Source organism: Apium graveolens, chromosome 2 (assembly GCF_009905375.1).
Source record: "Apium graveolens cultivar Ventura chromosome 2, ASM990537v1, whole genome shotgun sequence".
NCBI lineage: Eukaryota > Viridiplantae > Streptophyta > Magnoliopsida > Apiales > Apiaceae > Apium > Apium graveolens.
In genome coordinates, this window is record NC_133648.1 from 102,480,564 (window position 1) to 102,503,409 (window position 22,846).

The window sequence follows — 22,846 nt, forward strand, 5'->3', positions numbered from 1 at the left end:
AACAAAAATACCCTCATATGCCTTTGCCTCGAACTTACCACGACGATCATCTCCATCCTTGAGCACGAAGCATCTGGCACCAAATACATGAAAGTATTTGATAGAAGGTTTCTGTTCATTCAAAATCTCATAAGGAGTTTTCATGAAGTCTTTGTTGATTAGAGTTCGATTCTGAGTATAACATGCAGTATTGACAGCTTCAGCCCAAAAGTACATTGGAAGACCTGATTCATTTAACATCGTTCTTGCAGCTTCAATCAATGTACGATTCTTCCTTTCTACCACTCCATTTTGCTGAGGGGTTCTAGGAGCTGAAAATTGTCTGGTAATCCCTTTGTCTGTACAGAATCCATTTAGAAGTGCATTCTTGAATTCTGTTCCATTATCTGACCTTATTGCTCTAACAGGGACGTTAGAATCTAACTCAATCATCTTGATATGATCAATCACAACTTGTGGTGTTTCATCCTTAGAGTGAAGAAATAAAACCCACGTATACTTGGAATAGTCATCAACTATCACAAGACAGTAACACTTCTTTGACATAGAAAGGATATTAACTGGACCAAATAAATCCATGTGCAATAATTGCAGAACACCAGTTATGGAAGATGTGTCAGTGCCTTTATGACTTGCTTTCTTTGACTTTCCTTTCTGGCAAGCCTCACATAGTCCTTCTGGAGAGAATTCCAGCTGAGGCAGACCTCTTACCAATTCTCTTTTGACAAGAGAATTCATTGTCTTGAAATTGAGATGGGAAAGTCTCTTGTGCCATAGCCAACTCTCATTTGACGATGCTTTTGCATAGAAACAATTGACTTCAAGATTGCTTCCAGAGTTCATGTCAGCTACGAACATATTTCCTTTCCGTATTCCCATTAAGGAGGGTTTTTCACTTTTCTTGTGCAGAATCTGACACTTCAGCTTGTCGAATAAAACATTGTAGCCGTTGTCACAGAACTGACTAATGCTAAGCAGATTGTGTTCAAGTCCTTGCACAAGATATACATTTTCAATGATAACATTTCCAGCTTGCAAACAGCCATATCCCTCCGTTAAACCTTTGCTGTTATCTCCAAAGGTAACTACTGGGCCAGCTTTCTCAACCACATTTGATAGCAGGGCTCTATCTCCGGTCATATGTCTTGATGATCCACTGTCAAGAATCCACACTACCGGTTGTACCTGTTTAATGCCCTGCAATACAAATGGATTAGAACTTCTTCGGAACCCAAGCTTGGCTGGGTCCGGCATACTTGTAAAATTGGCCTTTATCAGGCAAAACAACATTCTTAATTTCACTATTCTCAACATTCTCAATGACTGAACATTTGACCTTTAAAACAGCCTTATCAGATTTATGTTTAGGCTTAGGCACAAATGTCTCCTTTCTAGCTTTAGGAGGACTAGCAGTCTTAGACCTATCATGCTTTCTATTATTCACATGCTGACGAGGAGTAGTCTTATCATTAGAAGCATGCTTACCATTAAAATAAGCAAACAACAGATTAAAAGCACAAGACATACAATCAGGAACACCACATGCTTTATGAGAAGGATTAACAATAGGCAACTTATGCATGGTAGACATGGCATTTGTGTTATCCAACTCATGTGTGTCTGAGTTAGTCTCAGTTGCTTTCACAACCTTGACTGGAACTTTTGACACACTTGACTTGGAGACAGCTTTCCCATTAGCATTATCTTCAGCACGGATTTCTTCTTGAATAATAAAAGAGGTCTCATCAAATGGTTCAGCAATTGATTCCTTATAGAGGGGTTCATCAACACCCTTAAGCACATGTGGTACTTCCCTGCCTTTAGCACATACATGAGGAGGGGAGTTTATGCCTAATTTTCCAATAGCAGCATTGTAATCATAACCTATTCCATGTGTTTGATTAACAGCTTGCTTATTGTAAAACTCTTTGGACTTCGAACAAGAATTAAAGTAAGCTTTAACCTTAGCCTCAAGACCGGTGATCTTGTCTTTGAGAATAGTTTCGAGTTGTCTATAACAGTCAACTCTATTCTCTAGAAAAGATACTTGGTCTTTAAGTTTATCTTGATTAATGTGCACAAGTCTTAATTCATTGACCTCTTTCTCAAGGTCTTTGATTTGTTGATTTAACAATTCATTATCACGACGAGCACAATCTAAGTTACCTCTTAGATGATAAACCATTTCAGCATCAGAAAGTTTTACCTCTTTTCTTGACGATGAGGTGCTTGCATCACTAGCCATGAGAGCAAGATTCCCAACTTCTTCATCTTCACTGTCAGTATCATCCCAGCTTCTTCCCTTTGCCAGGTACGCCCTTTCAGATTTACTCTTCTGATTAGAATCGTAAGAGTTCTTCCTTGCTTGTTTTGGCTTCCTGCATTCTGTGGCAAAGTGTCCCAACTCATTACAGTTGAAGCATCGAATGGTGCTTCGATCAACCATCCCTGTTTTATACCCACCACTGCTGGTGTTAGAGGATGAAGATCCACCTTTCTGGAATCTGTTGTAGTTGGACTTGTACTTGAACTTGGGATTCCTTTTGAATCTGACATTTGAGAATCTCTTGACAATCAGGGCCATTGACTCATCCTCCAATTGCTCCAGTTCTTCCAAGGAATAATAATCATCTCCTGATTGATTTGTAGTAGGAGAATCAAATTCTGCTACTATCACATTATCTTCAACCTTGGAAGACTGTACCATTCTATCTGACTGTTGAGATTGTTGTTGATATAGTGGTTGTTGTTGTTGTTCATCAGCTACCAGAGCAGTAGACGTGCTGACCACTCTTCCTTTCCCGTAAACTTCCTTCTGCTGAATCTGCTCCAACTCATAAGTCTTTAACACACCATATAGCCTTTCCAAAGAAATCTCACTCAGATCTCTTGCTTCTCTTATGGCAGTGATTCTATGTTCGAGATGAGTTGGCAGTGTTAAAAGGAACTTTTTATTGACCTCCCTGATGGAATAGTATTTACCATTAATGTTCAGGTTGTTGATCAATGCATTGTACCTCTCAAACACTTCAGTGATTCCTTCTCCTGGATTGGATTTAAAGTATTCATACTCAGAGGTTAGGATTTCTAGTTTGTTCTCCCTAACTTCCTCTGTGCCTTCATTAATAATCTCAATAGTTTCCCAGATATGTTTAGAATCTTTACAATTCATCACATGTCTGTTCATTAGGGGATTAAGGGAATCTACTAAGATTAATTGAAGGCTAGCATCCAGGGAAGCTTCTTCTATTTCAGCAGGAGAGAAGTCCTCAGGATCCTTCACATAAGTTCTCGCTTTGGTGATCACCACATCATTCTCTATTACCTCTGGTTCAATAACCATAGGAATTTTTGGACCCTTCTTCAACACTTGCAAATATTTGGGATTAGCAACCTGTAAAAACAGTAGCATCTTCTTCTTCCACATCACATAATTTTCTTTATCGAAAAGTGGAATTTTAACGGTTCCAACTTTTTGTGTAGTCATTATGAATTTTTGAGTGAATAAAAATTCAAGAAGTGAAAGAAACACAAAAGTCTAGGATCTTGATTTGTACGTTAATCAGAAGGCTCTGATACCAATTGTTAGGTCCCAATTTGTTTGTAGAAGGGGGGGTTGAATGCAAACAATACCGTTTCGTCGAATAAAATGCGGAATAAAATTGTGAAACAAAATTCAAGTTAAATAAAACTTTTATTAAACTTGAAAGGTGTTACAACTACGGTATCGGTTACAAGGGATTAATCTCAAATCAATTATTACAAATTTAGAATAAATTCGACATGAACTTTTTCTATTTTTGTAATTAAAAGATCAAATGCTAAAAGCGATTTGAGATTAAGTTCTAGGGATTTTAATCCGCTAGATAGATACACAAGAACAAGATAAGTATTTCTAGTTGATTGGATTTAACTTTACAATCTAGAAAATTGATCTTGAAGTTGCAGAATAGATGTAATATTTTTCTGCTTCTTTTTCTCTTTTGTTCTTCTGTATGTTGTGTTCTGTTTGATTGATTGATTTTTTGAATTGCTGCTTCTGCTTCTATTTAACAATCCAACCGAGAGAAAAAGAACTGGAATGACAATCCTTTTTAGCTTGAAAGACTTTCGGTGAGACAATCTATTAGAGCTAGCAAGACAATTAAAATGAACTAGCAAGACTTTCGGTATGACTATTGATTGTCATACCGATTGTCATATTAGTTCAAATGAAATTGTTTTACTGAATTAATAATTGATTTTAATCTAAATAATAATTCTATCAATACAATCAACTGAATTAGCATGACATTCGGTATGACTATTGATTGTCATACCGATTGTCATACTAGTACAATCAGTTGTCTTTTTAGAATTATCACAGATTTTAATCAATTAACATTCTGAAAATCCTCATTATTAATTCTAAATTAATTAATCAATTTAATTCAATTAATCAATAAATTAATCCTTGCAGATTTAATTTATTCTCTTAATTAAATTATATGACTTAATTAATTAATAGAGAATTAATACTATCCCTGAGCAGCATCCATTCTTCTGACAATCTTCGAGACTTATGAATCAATTCCGTCACTTCAATGCTGACACTCGATGTACTGTCTGGTTCATGAGTGACTAACTTTCGTGACGTTTCTTCATGTCTTGACTTTGTTGTTCTGATTGAATCCTTGTAATAAATGATACCTTGACGAGATCTCTGTCACTTGATTAAATCCACGATCTTGATTTATATCACTGAGGCATGATCAAATTCTTGAACTTCTTCCAGTGAATCTTCAAGTCTGCAGATGAACAATGTTTCTTTATTCTTTGACAGATGTTACTTTGTGAGATCTCTCTGATGCTTGATCCACTATTTACTTATTACATTCTTATTTGAGTTGAGTTAAATACTCGAATAAACGAGTAGGCTATGACATATGCCTTTCAAATATATTCATGGTACCAATACATGGAGCTATTAATATGTGCATGAACACAATCCTTAAGGGGTCTTATTTTCATATCTTAATTTTATATTTAGACAGCCGGTGTTATTGTTTTATAAATAGGACCTCTGATTCATATTGTATACAATGAGAATAATACCAAGACATATTAACCGATACTGCTTTCTATGGTGTAAAAATTATATTTATCTCAATTTATATTATAGGAATAATATTTTATATTCACAACATTAACAAAATACCCACATTTTTATTTATACAAGGAAATTTCAGACTGGGTAAGAGGAATTTCAAAAATATTTAGTAAACATATTTACTAAACTACACTAACTAGAATGAGTATAATGTGGTTCAATAGTTATCCTCTTATTTTGGTTATTAAAAATAAAAAATAAATGAATTATTGAATTACTAGCCTGCTCAACTACGACTACAACTTATCATGCAAAACTACGACTAAAGTTTCTTCCTATTTATTTTATTATAATTTATATTTATATATATTTATATAAATATATATAAATTATTATTTGATTGGATAAATTAAATTTCAAAAATCTAAGTTTTGAATTAGGGATCAATGTAAGTGAAAAAATTAAAGATTTTCTTGATTTAAGCCCCGAAAATCGTAAATATATCTATTATTTTCCGGAAAAAAAATATTCTTAGGAAACTATTTTTAAAATTTAAATTATTTTCTAAAAAAACGAGGCCTTAATTCATATTTCTATATTTTACATTCATTTAAATTATATAATAAATAAAATTATAAAAATATTAACGGAAGCCGTGCATTTAAGCTATACAAAAAACTACAGGGCAACTAATAAATTTGTAAAATATGAATGAAATAAAAAATCTATTTTTAAGAAACCCTAATTCTCCCTCCTCTCTCTTAAACACCATAATCAGCGGGGCTTACCGGTGAAAAGTCTTAGATCCTTTTATTTATTTTATTTGATTTATTTCTTTCGATAATCTTCCTCTTAGGTGAAGAATTTCTATCATTTTGATTAGGTTTGATTTGTTTTTCTGGATCCAAATTATTGGTGCTTTTGGTTGGATTTTTCTTCGATTCAAATAGGGCTTATTGGAGTCGAGAATTTACGGTCGATCTTGTGATTCCGATTGTCAGATCTAAGTTTTTTTTTATTGTTTCTGTTTGTTTTTATTTCGATTTTTGGGTTGTATTTTCAGGTTATTTTCTCTCCTCGGAGAGAGGTTTGTTTTCGCTTCTTGATTGAAAGTGGGGGTCTTGATTCAGTGATGAAATTTTGTATGGAATGCAGTTTTGGTCGATAGCTCAAACAATAGCTCCATCGGGACATGATGAAGAGAGTATTAGTACTTTAACGAGAATGCATGAAATGAGTACTTGTATTTGTTTATACATCATCTTCAAAATATCGGTTAATTGTCTCTTAATGAGAATAATCGATTACAGTTTATTATTTGTTCGATTTGATCGTTGGTGTAGATGTCGTATGACTTTTTATTAGTGAATTAATATCCCGTGTTTAAAAAAAGAGGAATGAAATATGGAAGTGGGCTGGGTACATTCGTTAAAGTTGGGCCTTGAAAGCAAACTGGGGGGGCAGTAACATAAAAACATTTGGGCCTCGATCTCTGTCATAAACCAAAAGTTTGAAGCAACAAGGAAGATTAGCAGCAATGGGTAGCGAGAGAGAGTCCAAGAAAGAGGACGAAACCAAGAAGAAGAAGAAGAGAGATCATCATTCTTCCTCCCATGGTATTTCTTTCATCCTCGATCTCTTTTTCTATTTTTTTTATTATCTGAATTTCAGCTTTTAATCTCTTTATCTCTATTTTATTAACTCAGATGAAGGTACAAGCAAAAAGCGTAAATCAACAGACCACGAGAAGACCAATATTAAAAAGAAGCACAAATCTGATCAAGGTACTTTTTTTATATGTTTTTATTTTAAATTATACTATTAGTGTGATTGTGTTATGTGTACCTGTGTTTGTTGGTTTATTTTATTTCAAATTAAATTAAACCCTAACTCTATAATACTAAGTTATGATATCTTGTTTTTTAATCTTCCGAATAACTGCTCTCTTGCATTTTTTTAATTAATTCTTACCTCTGAAGAGCTCATGTGAAGTTTAAGTGTCTGGGTAATTAAAACGTATTATTGTTTTCTGAATTGCTATAAGTGTAAGTGTCGTAATATTAAGTGAAACTGTATTATGATGTTTTGCATTTATGAAATTGAAGAGGAGCTTCTTTTGCTGGTGCTTGTTAATGGGATGAAGGATTCATCTAGGATTTTTATTTTTGTCCTCAAAAAGATGCATCTAACAAGTTCATCTCCTCAAAAAGATACTCTCTCGGGCCCTTCCATTACTTTAAAATTTTCCTTTTGGGATGCCCGGTACATTTTTTAACATTAAAAAATAGTCTATTCTTTACTTACCCACTTTTTATTCATTTCTCTTAATTCCGCTGCCCAACCCATATGTTAACAATTGGGTGGGAAAATTATAGAATCCAAAGACAATCAACTGGTCATCAAGGGAAAATTATACAAAGATATTCTAATGTAACGGCATTGATGTACCATACCTGAATTTTCTCCGGTGTGAAAAGAGATAATAATTAATACAGTAGAAACCTTTAAATTGGTGCTCTCAAAGGGATACCCCTCTATAAACTAATATAAAGTTGTGGGCCCAATTGAGGACAGTGTTGTAGAAAGAGTTGACGCTTAAGCGGGGGCTTCAGTGGAATCGGAGGTATAAACGCTTGAATTAGTGCAAAATTGGATATTTAAGCGTTTAGTGAAGTTTAAGCGGATTTTGACCGCTTACGCGGTCTTTGACCAAATAATTGGGGGAATTAAAAATAAATAGAAGAAGGAAAATTTAATTTTTAAAAGAGTTGTAATTTGATATTTTTGACTGTTACTTGTATTTTTTAAGTTGATTATGACTTTGTGAATGATGATTTTATTGGTTTATTATAATATCTGGATGGTATCTCTTTATTAAAAAAATATTCAATATTTTTAATATATACAAATTTATTTATTTGTTTATATTTTAATTAACGGTCCGCTTTTAAAACCGTTTAAGCGCTAGAAGGTGATCTCCGTCGCTTATGTCTGATTTGCGCTTTTATAACACTGATTGAGGATTAGTATTAAAATTTCATAACCATTTTATGATTTTATCATAATAATTAATATTTTTGACTAACTCCTAGTTTCAAATCTCAGTCCCAATTTTTGCATAAACTGATATTTTGGTTAAATTCGCATTTCTTTTGTTTTATGAATATGAAAAATATCATATGATAATTATTTGTGCTACATTTTCTTACCAAAATAACTTCACACCTTCCATTGTCATCTTAATTGATTGTTGTAATATTTGTCATGTTAAATTTATGAAAAATGTTCATAAATTTGAATAATGTTATCGAATTTTTAGGAATTTATTTGACATACAGTTGTTAACGTACAAAAATATTAGAATATATAGTTTATATAAATGCAAAAAAGTATGATGTATATTGTATCAAGTATGTATTAGTGGCTAAAAGATCAATTTTCACTATTTCGAAAAAAATAATACAAACCCCTCTTACGTGATTATCTTTTTAAAGTGATAACTTTATACAATCTGAGGAATATCATAACAAAAAGTACCATAACTGATAGCATTAAGTATATATTAATACTATGAATTTTTCCTAAATTAATGACGAATTCCCCAACATCGCTCAAAAAAGGAAATTTTAGCAGAGCTTTATTATCAATTCTAATCCGCAGATAGTGCTTGGTACGATGAATTCCCCCATATTAAATTTCACAACTCTCTATGATATTCTTTCAATAAATTGTCATTGTTTCGTTAAATGCAACCAATTGTGCTATGCTGTATATTTGTCTACGTTTTTTCAAATGTGAACTTCGATAAATAAATACAAAATGTTTATCTTTTTTAATATAATTGTGTATGTGTAACTCTCAAAAATTGTTGTCAAGTATCACTAATTTTAAATCTCATCTTCATACTAAGTGGCTAATTTTGTTACAGAACTGAAGTCAGAAACGAAGCATAAAGATAAGAGTCATAAGCGTGATCGTCACTTGGTGAGTTCTCTACTTCATCCTATCAAGTTTCAACTTGCATATTAAAGCTAACTATATCCTCACTATGTATGGTACAATATGTAAATGTTAGTTATCACGGTGCCTTTATAACAGTGAACACAACCCTTTCTCTCTCAGCTTCCTCTAGTAAGCTGCAAAGTGGTCTATATCTTTGCTTTATCGTTTATCTATCAATCCTAAATCATATGTGCTGTGCATCTTATTTTCAGTAAATTGCATTCTGTTGATTTGTTATATTATAGCTTGATATTTTAAAACATTGCTCAAGAATATTTTAGTCATTTATATACTTTAGGTCATACTTTCCAAACTCTATGAAGTTATATTCTTAAATAATCCAATCTTGTCAAAATTTTATTGAACTGCATATACAAATTTTCTGCACATTACTTATGGTAGAAAATGTCAGGAAATATACTATTGAAATATTGTGAGTACACTTTTTCTTGAAGAGATCACTTGATGTGATGTTATTGTAACTCCTTATAGTCAATATGTGCTACCAAACTAAGAGCATATTCAAGATCATGTATTGAATGATTACTCTTACCAGCATTAAGAATTTTGTTATTTCGAAAGCTGTTCTAGCATGCACCTGGCTGATAATGGAGGTCTTACATCTGTTTTCTGTTTAATAATACTAAAATTGAAATTTGGGTCACTAGTGAGCTAGTATCTTCAAATATGAACCGTCTTTTTAAATTTTTAGGGGTGAAAGTTGAGTTGATTCTTTTAGTGCTAAAACATCATGTAATACTAGACAGTTATTACCCTTTCTATTCTTTTCATTCATAGGTCTTATCACTTATTTTATGATTGTACTTTTTCGTATTTCGGTTTTGCAGAAAGTTGACATAGAAAAAATTACCGCTGATGATTACTTCTCGAAGAATAATGAATTCTCCACCTGGTTGAAAGAGGAGAAGAGTGTGTTTTTCTCAGATCTTTCAGCTGAGTCGTCACGTAAAATGTTTTCAAAGTTTGTTGAGAAATGGAACAAAGGAAAGCTGGCACCCCAATATTACGAAGGCATTAGCACCGGGCCTCGAACGTCCCATAATTGGAAAATTAAAAAGTGATATGATGGGTACTGGTGGGTTTGTTAACTCTTAAATGTACATGACTGTTTTTGGGATGGATTAGGATATCTATATTTGGCTCAGTATGATCTAACAAGCTACACATACTGAACAAATCATCTAAATTTTATTTGTAATTTTCATCAGATGCTTGTGCATCAATCATCATTTAGTAGGAGGCTGGTATATAGCATTTACATCTTAATCAGATCGCAATTTAGCAATGCAGTCCTCGTCACTGCAGCATTTGTCATGGATGGCCTTTTCCCATGCGGTTGCAGGACAGGTGATTAAAATGAGTAGATATTGGTAAGCATGTATGTATGGATGACTTAGTTCTATTGTTTTTAACACCACTTATTGAGTAATTGAAAATTTTGTGGTTAAAGTTAAGTCATTCCAACAGAAATTTTGTTGTGCAGTTTACACTTTCACTTCGGAATCCTGATCACTCGGCCTTTGAACCCTTGGCCGACCAAAAATAAGACACATTGTATATGAATGTGAAACTTCATCATATTTCCGGATACTTTCAAATTACCCTCTGTGATTTTCTTGTTTCAAGAATTTCGATAATAACTAATTACACTCACAATTATTTACTTCTTCTTTTTTTTTTTGATAATATACACAATTATTTACTACTCTGTCTATAATGTATTTCAGTGCAGGACTTTATAAAAAAAATTATCCATTAATATTTTTATAAAGCCAAAGTCCAAAGCCTACAATTACGTACTCATGTTAAAAATGGTTTAATACCATAATAAATGGTTCATTTAGTGGCCACGAAACTGGCTAGCCACTGTAAAACCAACTTGTGGCCTCTCAAGAAATTATACACCACCTCTTCTTCATCACTAGCTAATTTAATTACTCATTACAACTTAAAGCCCACCAACCATTTGATTCAATGCCTAGCAGACCATCCCAATCCCCAAATCTCAAGCTTTCTTCAAAATGGTTTCTCAAAAATCACCACCAAAACTGTTGGGCTTGCATTACATGGATTTATCATAAAACTATCAAATGACTTGGGTGTATTCGAGACCAATACATTGATGAGTATGTACTCAAAGTTTGGAAATTTAAAGGCTGTACGCTACCTGTTTGATGAAATGCCTAAGAGAAATGAAGCTTCTTGGGGTACAATGATATCAGCTTATGTGAAGATGGGCTTTTATGTAAATGCTATAAGGCTGTTTAATGAGATGAGATTTGAGGGGTTTGGGGTTAGTGGGTTTGTTGTTGCTAGTGTTTTTACTGCCTGTAATAGGTCATTGGATATGGTGTGTGAAGGGTTTCAAGTGCATGGTTTGGTGGTGAAACATGGGTTTTGTAGTGTTTTTGTGTGTACTAGTCTTTTACATTTTTATGGTGTGTATGGTTTGGGGAGTGAGGCTCGCGGGCTCTTTGAGGAGATGCCGGAGAGAAATGTGGTTTCTTGGACTTCTCTGATGGTGGGATATTCGAGTAGTGGTGACTTTGTTGAAGTTATTAATGCTTATAAACATATGAAAGGTGGAGGTGTGGATTGTAACCAAAACACGTTTTCGTCAGTAATTAGTGCATGTGGTTCTCTTGAAGATAGATTGCTTGGTTATCAAGTTCTTGGAGATGTTGTAAAATGTGGTCTTGATGATGATGTTTCTGTGGCGAATGCATTGGTATCTATGTTTGGTAATTTTGGTGAGGCGCATGAAGCTTGGAGTGTTTTTGACCGTATGTATGAGCGTGACACGGTTTCATGGAATTCAATGATCTCTGCGTTTGCATGTAACATGATGCATGAAGAAGCACTGGAATGCTTTTACTTAATGTGCCATGATCATAATGATTTTGATGCAACCACCCTTTCCACATTATCATCAGTTTGTGGTACTGTGAATAGTTTGAAGTGCGGTAAAGGAGTTCATGGATTAGCAGTTAAATCAGGACTTGACTCTAATCTTTGTGTGTGCAATACCCTTCTAACTATGTATTCTGAAGCAGGAAGATGCGAGGATATGGAAGGGTTGTTTGAAGCAATGCCAGAGAGAAATTTGATCTCGTGGAATTCAGTGATGGCTGGCTATGTGCAGGAAGGAAGACGGCGTGATACTTTAAAAGTTTTGGGCAAACTGCTTCAGATAAGGAAAAAGGTGAACCATGTGACTTTTGCAAGTGCTTTAGCTGCATGTTCAGACCCTGATTTTCTTGTTGAAGGAAAAGCTGTTCATGCCTTAGTATTTGTTGCAGGCCTCCATGACAATCTAATTGTTGGGAATGCACTTGTAAGTATGTATGGAAAATGTGGCATGACGTGGGAAGCTGAGCAAATATTCCAGATAATGCCCGGTAGAGACCTAGTTACTTGGAATGCACTAATAGGTAGTTATGCAGAGAATGAAGAAGCTAGTCACGTGATGAAACTTTTTATGTCAATGAGAAAAGAAGGCATGCATGCAAATTACATTACCATGATCAATGTTCTTGCAGCTTGCTTTACACCCCGTGACCTGCCGAATCATGGAATGCCCTTGCATGGACATGCAATTCTTACCGGTTTCATATGTGATGATTTTGTGAAGAATTCTCTTATCACTATGTATGCCAAATGTGGAGATCTTAAGTCAAGTAATAACATCTTTTATGGATGGGGTAACAGGACCTCTGTTACATGGAATGCTATGGTTGCTGCATATGCTCATCATGGTTATGGAGAAGAAGCTTTGAAACTTTTTGTGACGATGCAAAGAGCCAAAGTTGATTTAGATGAATTCAGCTTCTCTGCAGTTCTTGCTGCTGCTGCAAGTTTAGCAATTTTAGAGGAAGGGCAACAGCTCCATGTTTGTGCCATTAAACATGGATTCGACATATCTCTCTATGTCAGGAATGCTACAATGGATATGTATGGCAAGTGTGGAGAAATGAATGATGTTCTGAAATTGCTCCCGGAACCATATAATCGATCAAGACTATCATGGAACATACTGATATCAGTTTTCTCTAGGCATGGATCTTTTCAGGAAGCTAGGAAAAGTTTTCATGAAATGACATGTCTAGGAGTGAAGCCTGATCATGTTACCTTTGTCTCTCTTTTATCTGCATGCAGTCATGGGGGTTTAGTCGATGAGGGTCTTGCTTATTTTGCTTCAATGACCCGGGATTTTGGAGTACCTGTTGCCATAGAACATTGTGTCTGCATAATTGATCTTCTTGGACGAACTGGAAGACTCTCTGAGGCTGAAGGATTTATACAAAAAATGCCAGTACCGCCAAACGACTTTGTATGGCGGAGCTTGTTAGCAGCAAGTAGAATCCATGGAAATGTGGATTTGGGGAGGAAAGCTGCTGAACATCTTCTTGAAACAGACCCATCAGATGACTCAGCTTATGTTCTCTATTCAAATGTATGTGCGACTTCAGGGAGATGGGAGGATGTACAAAATGTAAGGGGAGAAATGGAACTAAAAAACGTAAAGAAGCAGCCAGCTTGCAGTTGGGTGAAGTTGAGAAACAAGGTGAGTTCATTTTCTATAGGAGATAGATCTCACCCACAGACAGAGCAGATATATACAAAGTTAGGAGAGCTTGAGAAGAAGATCAAAGAAGCTGGTTACATTCCGGCTACAAGCTTCTCATTACACGATACTGATGAAGAACAAAAGGAGCATAGTCTTTGGAATCACAGCGAGAGACTTGCGCTTGCATATGGTTTGATCAGCACCACAAAAGGTTCTACTCTTCGGATTTTTAAGAATCTTAGAGTTTGTGGTGATTGCCATGCTGTTTACAAGTTCGTAAGCAGCATTGTAAATAGACAAATCATACTTAGAGACCCCTATCGATTTCACCAGTTTGATGGTGGTAAATGTTCTTGTGGAGACTATTGGTAGTATAGTATAGCTACTTGAATTTGTTCATAAACACATACATTTAGTAGCAAAAAAATTTTGAGAAGTGACGAAAAATGTGCTGTTCTTTATTCTTTGTAATCTGCTCACAGGTCTTAGATGCATATTTAAGAATATGCTAAAAGAAATTTGCAACCGACTGACAAAAGAAAAAGAATTGCTCTCATTGAGAGTTGAACTCAAGACCTCCCGCTTACTAAACGGGTGCTCTAACCAACTGAGCTATGAGAGCAAGTTGTCAAATAGGCATTTTTTTAAAAATATTATTTATTCTTGGCATTTTTAACTTGCATAAAGAAAATGAATTTGATAAAACTTTACTTTCTAAATCTAGGATCAAGAGGGATAATTAACTACTTATTTAATCATGTAAAAACTATCAACTCTGACTTGCGAACATGTATCTGATAGCTTTAAGCAATTTGGATCATGAGCGTAGTGAGGAGTTAGCTTGTTTGAGATATCTTATAAAGTAACTTATAAACAACATTATAAATTACTTATCAATTATAAGTTGTCTATAATTTTGACATATAAGTAACTTATAAGTGTGAGGTTACCGTTAAATAAGTCATGCTATTGATTTATTTTGCACTATTCTCCTGTGGTGTGATATTATTAAATATCAAAGAAACCTAGTAGCGAGAATTAACACATCTTTAAATTTTAAAATGATCAAACTGCAGTATAAAATTTATAAAAAGGTTCAGTACAATAAACTGCATTGTTCAGATAGAATCAGCGTCTCTAAAGTAGCTTAACAACAGAGTTATTAAACAATTGTAACGCGCATCCCCGAAACGAGGAAACTAATGCAACTCCCCAGTTTTCTCGAAAGAGACACATTTACAACTCTTTTCTTTACTCCACTTCTTGTAGGTAATCCTCAATTTCAGCTGGTGTCAGGACTCTGAAATTAACACAGCATTATTCGCTAGGTTTAAACAAAAATTTAAATCACAATACATTCCGTAGTAAAAAAAGTAAATGAAGACTTACCTAAATTGCTTGTCAGCACCAATAATTCCGATCTCAATGTTCTTACCCGAAATTTGTCCTTCAAATCTAGGGGAAAATGTATCCAGCAACAAATGTTACAACCAAAGATTTAGAGCAAGTAAAGCAAACTAAAATTGTTTTCTTCCCCACGTGATGCAAGGATGAAGTAAGTCTTTTGTAAAAGCAACGCCACATGGAAAATTGAAAACTAAGAAAAATTGAGATGCAAATTTGTCATTACAGGGAAAGAGGAAACTTACCCCTCCTTCAGGGTCAAGATAGCAGTGTGTACAGCATCATCAAGTTCCATATCATCTGTGTATCTACACGGCATAGTGAAAGCAATGATCAGAAAAAAGAGAGGTATTGGAAATCAACTGTAACATGTACAATAAAACCAACAGGACCTGAAATTCAACAATTTAACAGGTAACTCCTTGAACATGACAAGCACTAGAAAGAAGTTTAGACATCTTAAACGGTGCAGTACAAGTATTGCACGATATACATACATTGTATGTGAAAAGGATATTGCAAATTAGTTTTCTTTACACGAGATAAACTCATTTTATTTGAGTAGCAGTACAGCTTGGTACAGTTTTGTCAAGTTAAATACCTTATTTCTTAACCTTGGGGTAAGCATGGAAAAAGTTGAATTCTTAATATGAATAAACTCTCACCTAGGACTATTACTGAAATGGAGAGTATAATTTTTAAATTATTCCACAAATCACTTGAACAAAACATGGTTCATTATTTTAAATGAGAATCAATTTGACTTGAACCCAGAACCTAAGAAGAGATTCTGTTCAATAATTAATTCATTTTTATAATATTATCCAACTCCTTAGTCCCTACACAAAAATCTTACCTAGAAACAGTTAGCTATGGGTAAGTACCCATATCACAGCTCCCACACACTCTTTTTTGTTCTTGTTTATATTCAGTAAAAAGACAAAAATTACTCGAGACGAACCACATTGGTTTACTGTACTAATTCCATGAATGAGTTAAATTTAAATCAAACTTTATATAGTAAGTTTTCTGTAGCCAGGAACGGAAAAGAAATTCAGTAGAAGGAAATACACTAAAACACACCTCTTCTCAAGAAATGTTTTTGCATTTGACACATTTTTACCCATTGCTGAAGCTTTCCAAGAGAAGTATGAACCTGATGGATCCACCTGGAGTGCAGACAATTATGGTATCACAGGTGAAGTACAAGGTTTGAATTGTCTCAGAGAAAAGACACAATTCTGGATAAGATTTACTAAATTTGTTCAATTAACTATAGTGCAATGCTCTTTGGCCTCGTATACAAGGGGTTTTAGTTAGATGCCATTAAAGACTAAAAGCTTTATTGAACATAATTGCTGTTCTCACAAGTACAAACTTTCTAAAAAGGTTTCGCCATAATAAGATGTTTGTTAAGTTTAAAAGATATATCATCATTCTGTACTTTTGAAACCCACAATTGTCTGGAAACAAGTAGCTTAATGACTTATTCTACAAACACTTAAAACGTTTATAAATCAATCTATCACTATATAACACCAGAGCAGACTTCAGTTCTGCGTATAGAAACTGCATTGTATATGCAAGTGTGATAGCTGATTAGAAGTCGGATGTTATACCTGATAGAGTTGTGGACCCTTGTCATCAAACCCAGCAACAAGGAGTGAAACACCAAAAGGCCTAACGCCACTTCACAACAAGGAAAACAATATGTTTAAGTACATAAATCAAAAGATAAATATCTTCTAAATGTCGAAAGGTATGTTAATTTGGTAAGAATATGGGGTACAGACCAAAGCGTTGATGTTAAAAATTTAGCAATCTTAAATATGGATCCCAAATAAGACACAGGTGCAGTGACCGGCATGGGCATGCAAAAGTGAAGCGCAGAATTTTATACATTCTTTCTTTTTGAAGTATTAAGGATCGATAATCATCATGATATAACATTTTCCGTAACTACAGTTGCTCAAATTAGGCTATTGTTTTCACCTTTCTTTTTAACTTGAGAAGTGGAGCATATAGAGGCCAGCCAGTTATGATATTACTGAGGTTTTCAAGGAATAAAAGGAACTAGAGCTGCCTCTTAAATTTTAGTGCATTTTAGAGATTTGCAAAATTAATTCTTAGCTCATCGAACTAATTATAGATCAATGCACATAACTACTTACATTCAAAATATGTTAACTAGATGGGTACAGAGAGTACAATTCATTCAAGATTTTCCATGATTAAACAATATTGGGGATTTGATCTCCTTCTATCGACCCCAAAATCAGATAATATGTACTATAAAATGATATGGCAGTTCAAAGATAACATAGGAAGGAGATGGCAGTTAGTAACTGGGAGTGATACAAAATAATCTCATTTGAAAACTACACTTCTTTACTAGTACCACATAGGAAGATAATAAATATTTACCCCGACTGTGTGAACTCTTGCATTACAGCTGCTGTTTCCCTGACAAGTTGCGTGACAGGGATAGCTTCCTATAATTTGCAAAACAAAAAAGATTTACTATTTACAATGTCTATTGTGGTAATCTATAAGACAAAAAGAACACATATTAACTTATAGTTAGTAGCCTTGCAGTAAAGTCTGGATAAAATTAACAGTGCATGTGCACTTAAAAATCAGCAAGATGGATAGGTGGAAGAATTGATCTTAAGCTATATCAAATCAAGACTAATTATCTGCTAAGACACGGATATCAACTATTGGATAAATTCTATCTACAGAAATCAAGTAGACCCTAGTTATAGTTCGCACAAAATTAACAAAAAGGCTAAAGAAATCGATGAGAAGTATGCAGCACATTAACTTTCTATATAATAAAAAGATTATTGAAGAGCAATAGACATACTTTATACAGTCGATGATATTGTTCTGCTTGCTTCCTACTTTTACGAACTAAAACTCGAGAATCAGGACCCATGCCACTGCACAACAGAAAAATATTAGCCAAAAGATATGCATGTTTGAGTGTATAGTGAAAGATAGGGGGTGGATCTAGCAGTATGAGAACAAGAAGAGGGATACTACAGATACGTTACCGTATGCATCTATATATGTATCAGTTGCATAATCCCAAAACTTTCTATATATACACATAGATGCAAAATATATATTTTAAGATAAGACAGACCATAGAGCAATTTGATACAGCACATATGGAAAAAATCCTTTTCCTTTACAATACTTTGACAGCACATTTATTAATTCTTGATAAAATCTAATAAATGTTGAATAACAGCATCCGATTCAGAATACTCACTCTTCAAAGTTCAAACAATGAGTCAATTTTATGAATTTTGTTTGTCTTGCATCTTCCTCCATGGAAGTGTTCATGGTTCCAGAATCAAATTTATGGTCGGTTCTAAACCAGAACTAACAAACAAAGATATTTGGTTCTCAAAGAACCAACTATTTTCCAAAGGTAAGAACCAGCCATTATGGTTCAGTTTGGTCCGACTCTGGTTCCGAAGCAAAAATAAATTTTATTAGATCAAACTTTCTTATAAAGACATTTAAAATTAATAGATTATATTAGATAAAAATATATGTAGACTTTTATACATATACTATGGAAGAATCCAACACAATACTTATTACATATACAGTATATATAGACGCACAGCAGGGCTGCAGGCACATGGACCTTAAGGTACTTCAAGGCTCACCCTGAAATTCTATATTGTGTCCCGCACTCCCGCTCTTCATACAATAAGTCAATATTGTGAATTTTGTTTGTCTTGCATCTTCCTCCATGGGGGTGTTCATGGTTCCAGAAATCATATTTTGGCCGGTTCGAAACCAGAACTAATAAAGAAAGAACAGTGGTCCTCAAAGGACCAACTATTCTCCAAAATTAAGAAAAAGCCATTACGGTTCAGTTTGGTCTGATTCTGATTCGGAAGCAAAATAATTTCTAATAAATCAATTTTTTTTGTAGAGCCGCTTATAATGAATAAATTATATGAAATAAAATAGATACATAAAATTTTATATATATAATTTAGAAGAATCCAATAAAATTCGAGATATATATACTTTAAAATCTCTGACATCATTTTTATGTCTTTAAATTTTTTAAATAAGTTAATTGATTTTATCAATGAGAGAAGGCGCAAGTACAAATACTAACAACATAAACTAACAGTTTGTAGAGCCGCTTAAAATGAATAAATTATATGAAATAAAATAAATACATAAAATTTTATATATAAACTTTAGAAGAATCCAATAAAATTCGAGATATATATACTTTAAAATCTCTGACATCATTTTTATGTCTTTAAATTTTTTAAATAAGTTAATTGATTTTATCAATGAGAGAAGGCGCAAGTACAAATACTAACAACATAAACTAACAGTTTTTAGTTTTTTTTTGTTGAAAAACATGAAGGTTTATTTTGCAGACACTGGACTTTGCTGACTTGAAACACATTCCTCCGAAACCTGATCCATCTCCAAATTAATAACCGCCTCCGCCACATTACCAACAGCCTTATCCTTCTTTACCGGCAACTTCAACACCGTAGCAAACCTACTCCTATTAACACTAATCCTATACCCATTCACAAAACAACACTTCTTGACATGATCATAAGAAACAATAAACAGACCAACAAGATCATCTCTAATTATTTCATCAAACTCAATATGAACAAAATCCCACAACCCGAGACGCTTAAACAACGCTTTATGCATATCAAAATCAAATCTTTTTGATGGGACAAAGTTATTTACCGGTGGAACCTTCTATCTTATCTGTGTGGAATCAGAAATCATGAAACAGAGTCTTTCCAAGTAGGCTTTTCTTGATCAATATGGTTCTTATTTTGTTTTATAAATCATAGTTAATTATCCTAAACAATACACTTTCAATTTTGTAACCGTTTTCTCTGACCATCCCATCTTCTTCTCCCTTTATTTTATAAACTTTTATGCACTGTTTCATTATCCACATTTCATACACATTCTTTGTCTGATTGGTTGAGTCTCGGGAGATATCGAAATCTGAAATCTGCAACTTGCGGGAGACCAAGCAACAAGTAACAAATAATTAGGTAAATCTCATGTGAATAATACCATGGGCTAAGGTTTGTTTCGACGCTTTTCAATTTAAATGATCAGATTTTTGTTTGTTTGAAGTTGGTATTGATTCTTGCGTATATGTTAAATTGTTATTTTCACTTTTTAAATATTTTGACACGCACACACAAGCCAGGGGTCTTTCGGGAAACAGCCTTTTTATTTTTCGGAATGAGGTAAAGGCTGCGTACATCTTACCCTCCCCAGACCTTGCGTTAAGCGGGATATACTGGGCATATTTGGTTTGGTTTACTGGACTTTGGACTTTGCTGTTGGAATGTATTAGGTAGGAAGACTAGCAGATAGGGCTATTCTGTATGGCTTGCTTATCCACAAACCTGGATTAATGAAATAACAATGCTAGATTCGCCAGAATGTTCCTAATTCAGGTAGAAATATTGAGCTTGCTCTACGATGTAAAAAGATAAAGTAAACTTCTAAATTCAGACCTGTATACAACTCCAATGTTGGGGGTCAAAATCTGAATCTTTTGCACCTACATATAAAGCCATGATAATTGCTTCAGTTAGATAGTGAAAATAAGTGGAGATAAAATTGATGTGCCTGGTACGTAAACTACTAGTCTGATTCAAAGTATATTGCAAGTCTACTTGAAAGACAAAAAAATGTAAAACATGCGACATAATTTAACAATAAAAAATGGTTAACATTTGAGAACTATACCAACAATTACATGAGACCCCTAACTCTACATACACATTTTGACGGTTTGATTGGTAACAAGGATATGGCACCAAAAAAATTCTATATAGTTATCCATAATAATCACGCTACTTGCCCGTAGGCTAAAAAAAATTATAAAGTAAAACTGTTCGAGGAAATTGTTGATACAATATATGAATGCTATAGGCCTCACTGAGACTAGAAACACAATATCTTTAAATTGATTTAGGTCCAAAAGCTTTTTACCGTTTGAACTAGCAATGTGGCGGCACTATGATCTTCCTTTGCAATAGAGGTTTAATAATAAGCAAGCAACATTAACAGACAGTAAATGTACTCACAGATGCCTCATCAACTAGGATAGAAGGAAGCTTCTTCTCGGTGGCGATAACAACTCCATTAGCCGCTGCAAGCATCAGATGAACAAGTGAGCCATTGTCAAAGCGAACCGTGATAGCACAAATCAAATGTACAAACAGTTATAACAGCAGGCAAATTTCACAACATATTGCTTCTAAAACAGACAATTTACAGTAATAATAATCACATATACAGACAGTAATTAAGGCAGGCAACACGTAATAAATATCTCAATTCCCGTATAATAAGAGTGTTGGTTGTAATTATCAGTAAAAGTACCTTTGATGCCTAAAGAAGTTTGACCAGATCCAACAGCTGTTAAGGCATGCTCAATCTGGACAAGCTTTCCAGATGGACTGTTTCAACGAAAAAGATCCTAAAATCAACAAAGTATAATTGGGGGAAACGAAAGCTAAACCTCGATAAAATAGCACAAACATTGCTTAAAAGCAAAGTATTAACTATAAAATGAAATAACAAATAACACATTAATCTAATACCCTATAAATCGAAAAAGAGCAGTGAACATATAATTTATATATATATATATATACCTAAAAGTGGTGAGGGAAAATGAGTACTGCGAATCACCCATAGCGTAATCGAAGAAGCTGAAGATAAAATCTGTGAGAATTAAACCGTAAACGATTAAAATTGTAAACATACATTTAATTAATTAAAAGAACTACGTAGCAAATAGTAAGGATCAAAAGCACAATTCAAACCCTAATAAGAGATGGGCTTACAAAATGCAGAAGAGAGTGTTTACTTAAAAAGAAAAATAGCTGGAATGTATAAATTTAGAGGAGAATGAATGTAGGTATATTTGTACCTGCAAATTTGAAGGCTTTTGATTTAGAGTTTGATCTTTCTCTCCAAGCAAGCTATTTTCTACAAGTAGCTTTCTCGGATCAATTTAAGATTGGAACTATTTGGGCTTTAATTTCGATCCACCGCAAATTGGGCTTCGCTTCTGCTTTTTGGATGACAAAATAATCCTATTCGACGACCGATACCTGATCCGAAATCCGAATTTTTGGATTTATCGAATCCGATTTTTTGGTTTTGGATTTGGATATAAATTTAATTTTTAAACCCAAAAATTTTTGGGTTTGGATTTGGATATTAGGTATACCGATCTGAAACCCGATCCGAAATCCGAAACTCTATCTGAACCTGATCTGAACCCGAAATCCGAAAAAACCCGAATTATTATTATTATATATATATATAATATTAAAATTTTATATATTACACATTATATATATATTATAATATACATTAAATATATTATTTTATAATTTTTAGAACATATATTTTTATATTTATGTTAAAAATTAACTAATTATAAAGTTTAATGAAATATAATTATTCAATCATTTAAATGGGTGATAAGGTTTATAAGGTTAACAAAACATCTTTTAGTACTAAATCTAAAAAACTAGGTATCAATTGAGTTGATTTTTTAAATATTAGTTATATATATAATAACACGATTAATGATACGGTGGACTGGTTGAATATGACACGTTAAAACTCTTTTTCTACAAGTCGCATGTTTGATCCCAAGTACTTGCAATATCAATAGTTATACAAATTTTCAGATTTCAGGTTCGGGTTCG

The 22,846-nt window shown here is 33.7% G+C and overlaps 3 protein-coding genes and 1 non-coding gene across 5 annotated transcripts; 2 read left to right on the plus strand and 2 right to left on the minus strand.

The window, feature by feature from the left end:
• Positions 1 to 6,565: 6,565 nt before the first annotated feature.
• On the plus strand, positions 6,566 to 10,378 carry LOC141707691 (style cell-cycle inhibitor 1-A). Its single transcript, XM_074511008.1, has 4 exons — positions 6,566 to 6,705; positions 6,796 to 6,873; positions 9,018 to 9,073; positions 9,940 to 10,378. Exons 1-4 carry the CDS (start codon positions 6,627 to 6,629, stop codon positions 10,171 to 10,173), a joined length of 447 nt encoding a protein of 148 aa, XP_074367109.1. The 5' UTR covers positions 6,566 to 6,626; the 3' UTR covers positions 10,174 to 10,378.
• Positions 10,379 to 10,863: 485 nt separating this feature from the next.
• Positions 10,864 to 14,121, plus strand: LOC141707692 (pentatricopeptide repeat-containing protein At2g03880, mitochondrial). Its single transcript, XM_074511009.1, has one exon. The coding sequence runs from the start codon at positions 10,944 to 10,946 to the stop codon at positions 14,049 to 14,051; it is 3,108 nt and encodes a 1,035-aa protein (XP_074367110.1). The 5' UTR covers positions 10,864 to 10,943; the 3' UTR covers positions 14,052 to 14,121.
• Positions 14,122 to 14,227: 106 nt separating this feature from the next.
• Positions 14,228 to 14,301, minus strand: TRNAT-AGU (transfer RNA threonine (anticodon AGU)). Its single transcript has one exon. It is a non-coding gene; the product is annotated as a tRNA-Thr (tRNA).
• Positions 14,302 to 14,727: 426 nt separating this feature from the next.
• LOC141707693 (proteasome subunit alpha type-2-A) lies at positions 14,728 to 22,183 on the minus strand. 2 transcript variants are annotated; one of them, XM_074511010.1, is made up of 12 exons: positions 22,057 to 22,183; positions 21,779 to 21,848; positions 21,504 to 21,580; positions 21,206 to 21,270; positions 20,630 to 20,676; positions 17,950 to 18,025; positions 17,508 to 17,575; positions 16,703 to 16,772; positions 16,167 to 16,252; positions 15,329 to 15,391; positions 15,069 to 15,134; positions 14,728 to 14,979 (listed from the first exon to the last, which is right to left on the minus strand). In XM_074511010.1, the coding sequence occupies exons 2-12, from the start codon at positions 21,817 to 21,819 to the stop codon at positions 14,931 to 14,933; spliced, it is 708 nt and encodes a 235-aa protein (XP_074367111.1). In that variant the 5' UTR covers positions 21,820 to 21,848; positions 22,057 to 22,183; the 3' UTR covers positions 14,728 to 14,930. The 2 variants fall into 2 exon arrangements, with proteins under 2 accessions (XP_074367111.1, XP_074367112.1); XM_074511011.1 differs by having other exon boundaries at positions 21,971 to 22,077.
• Positions 22,184 to 22,846: the final 663 nt, after the last annotated feature.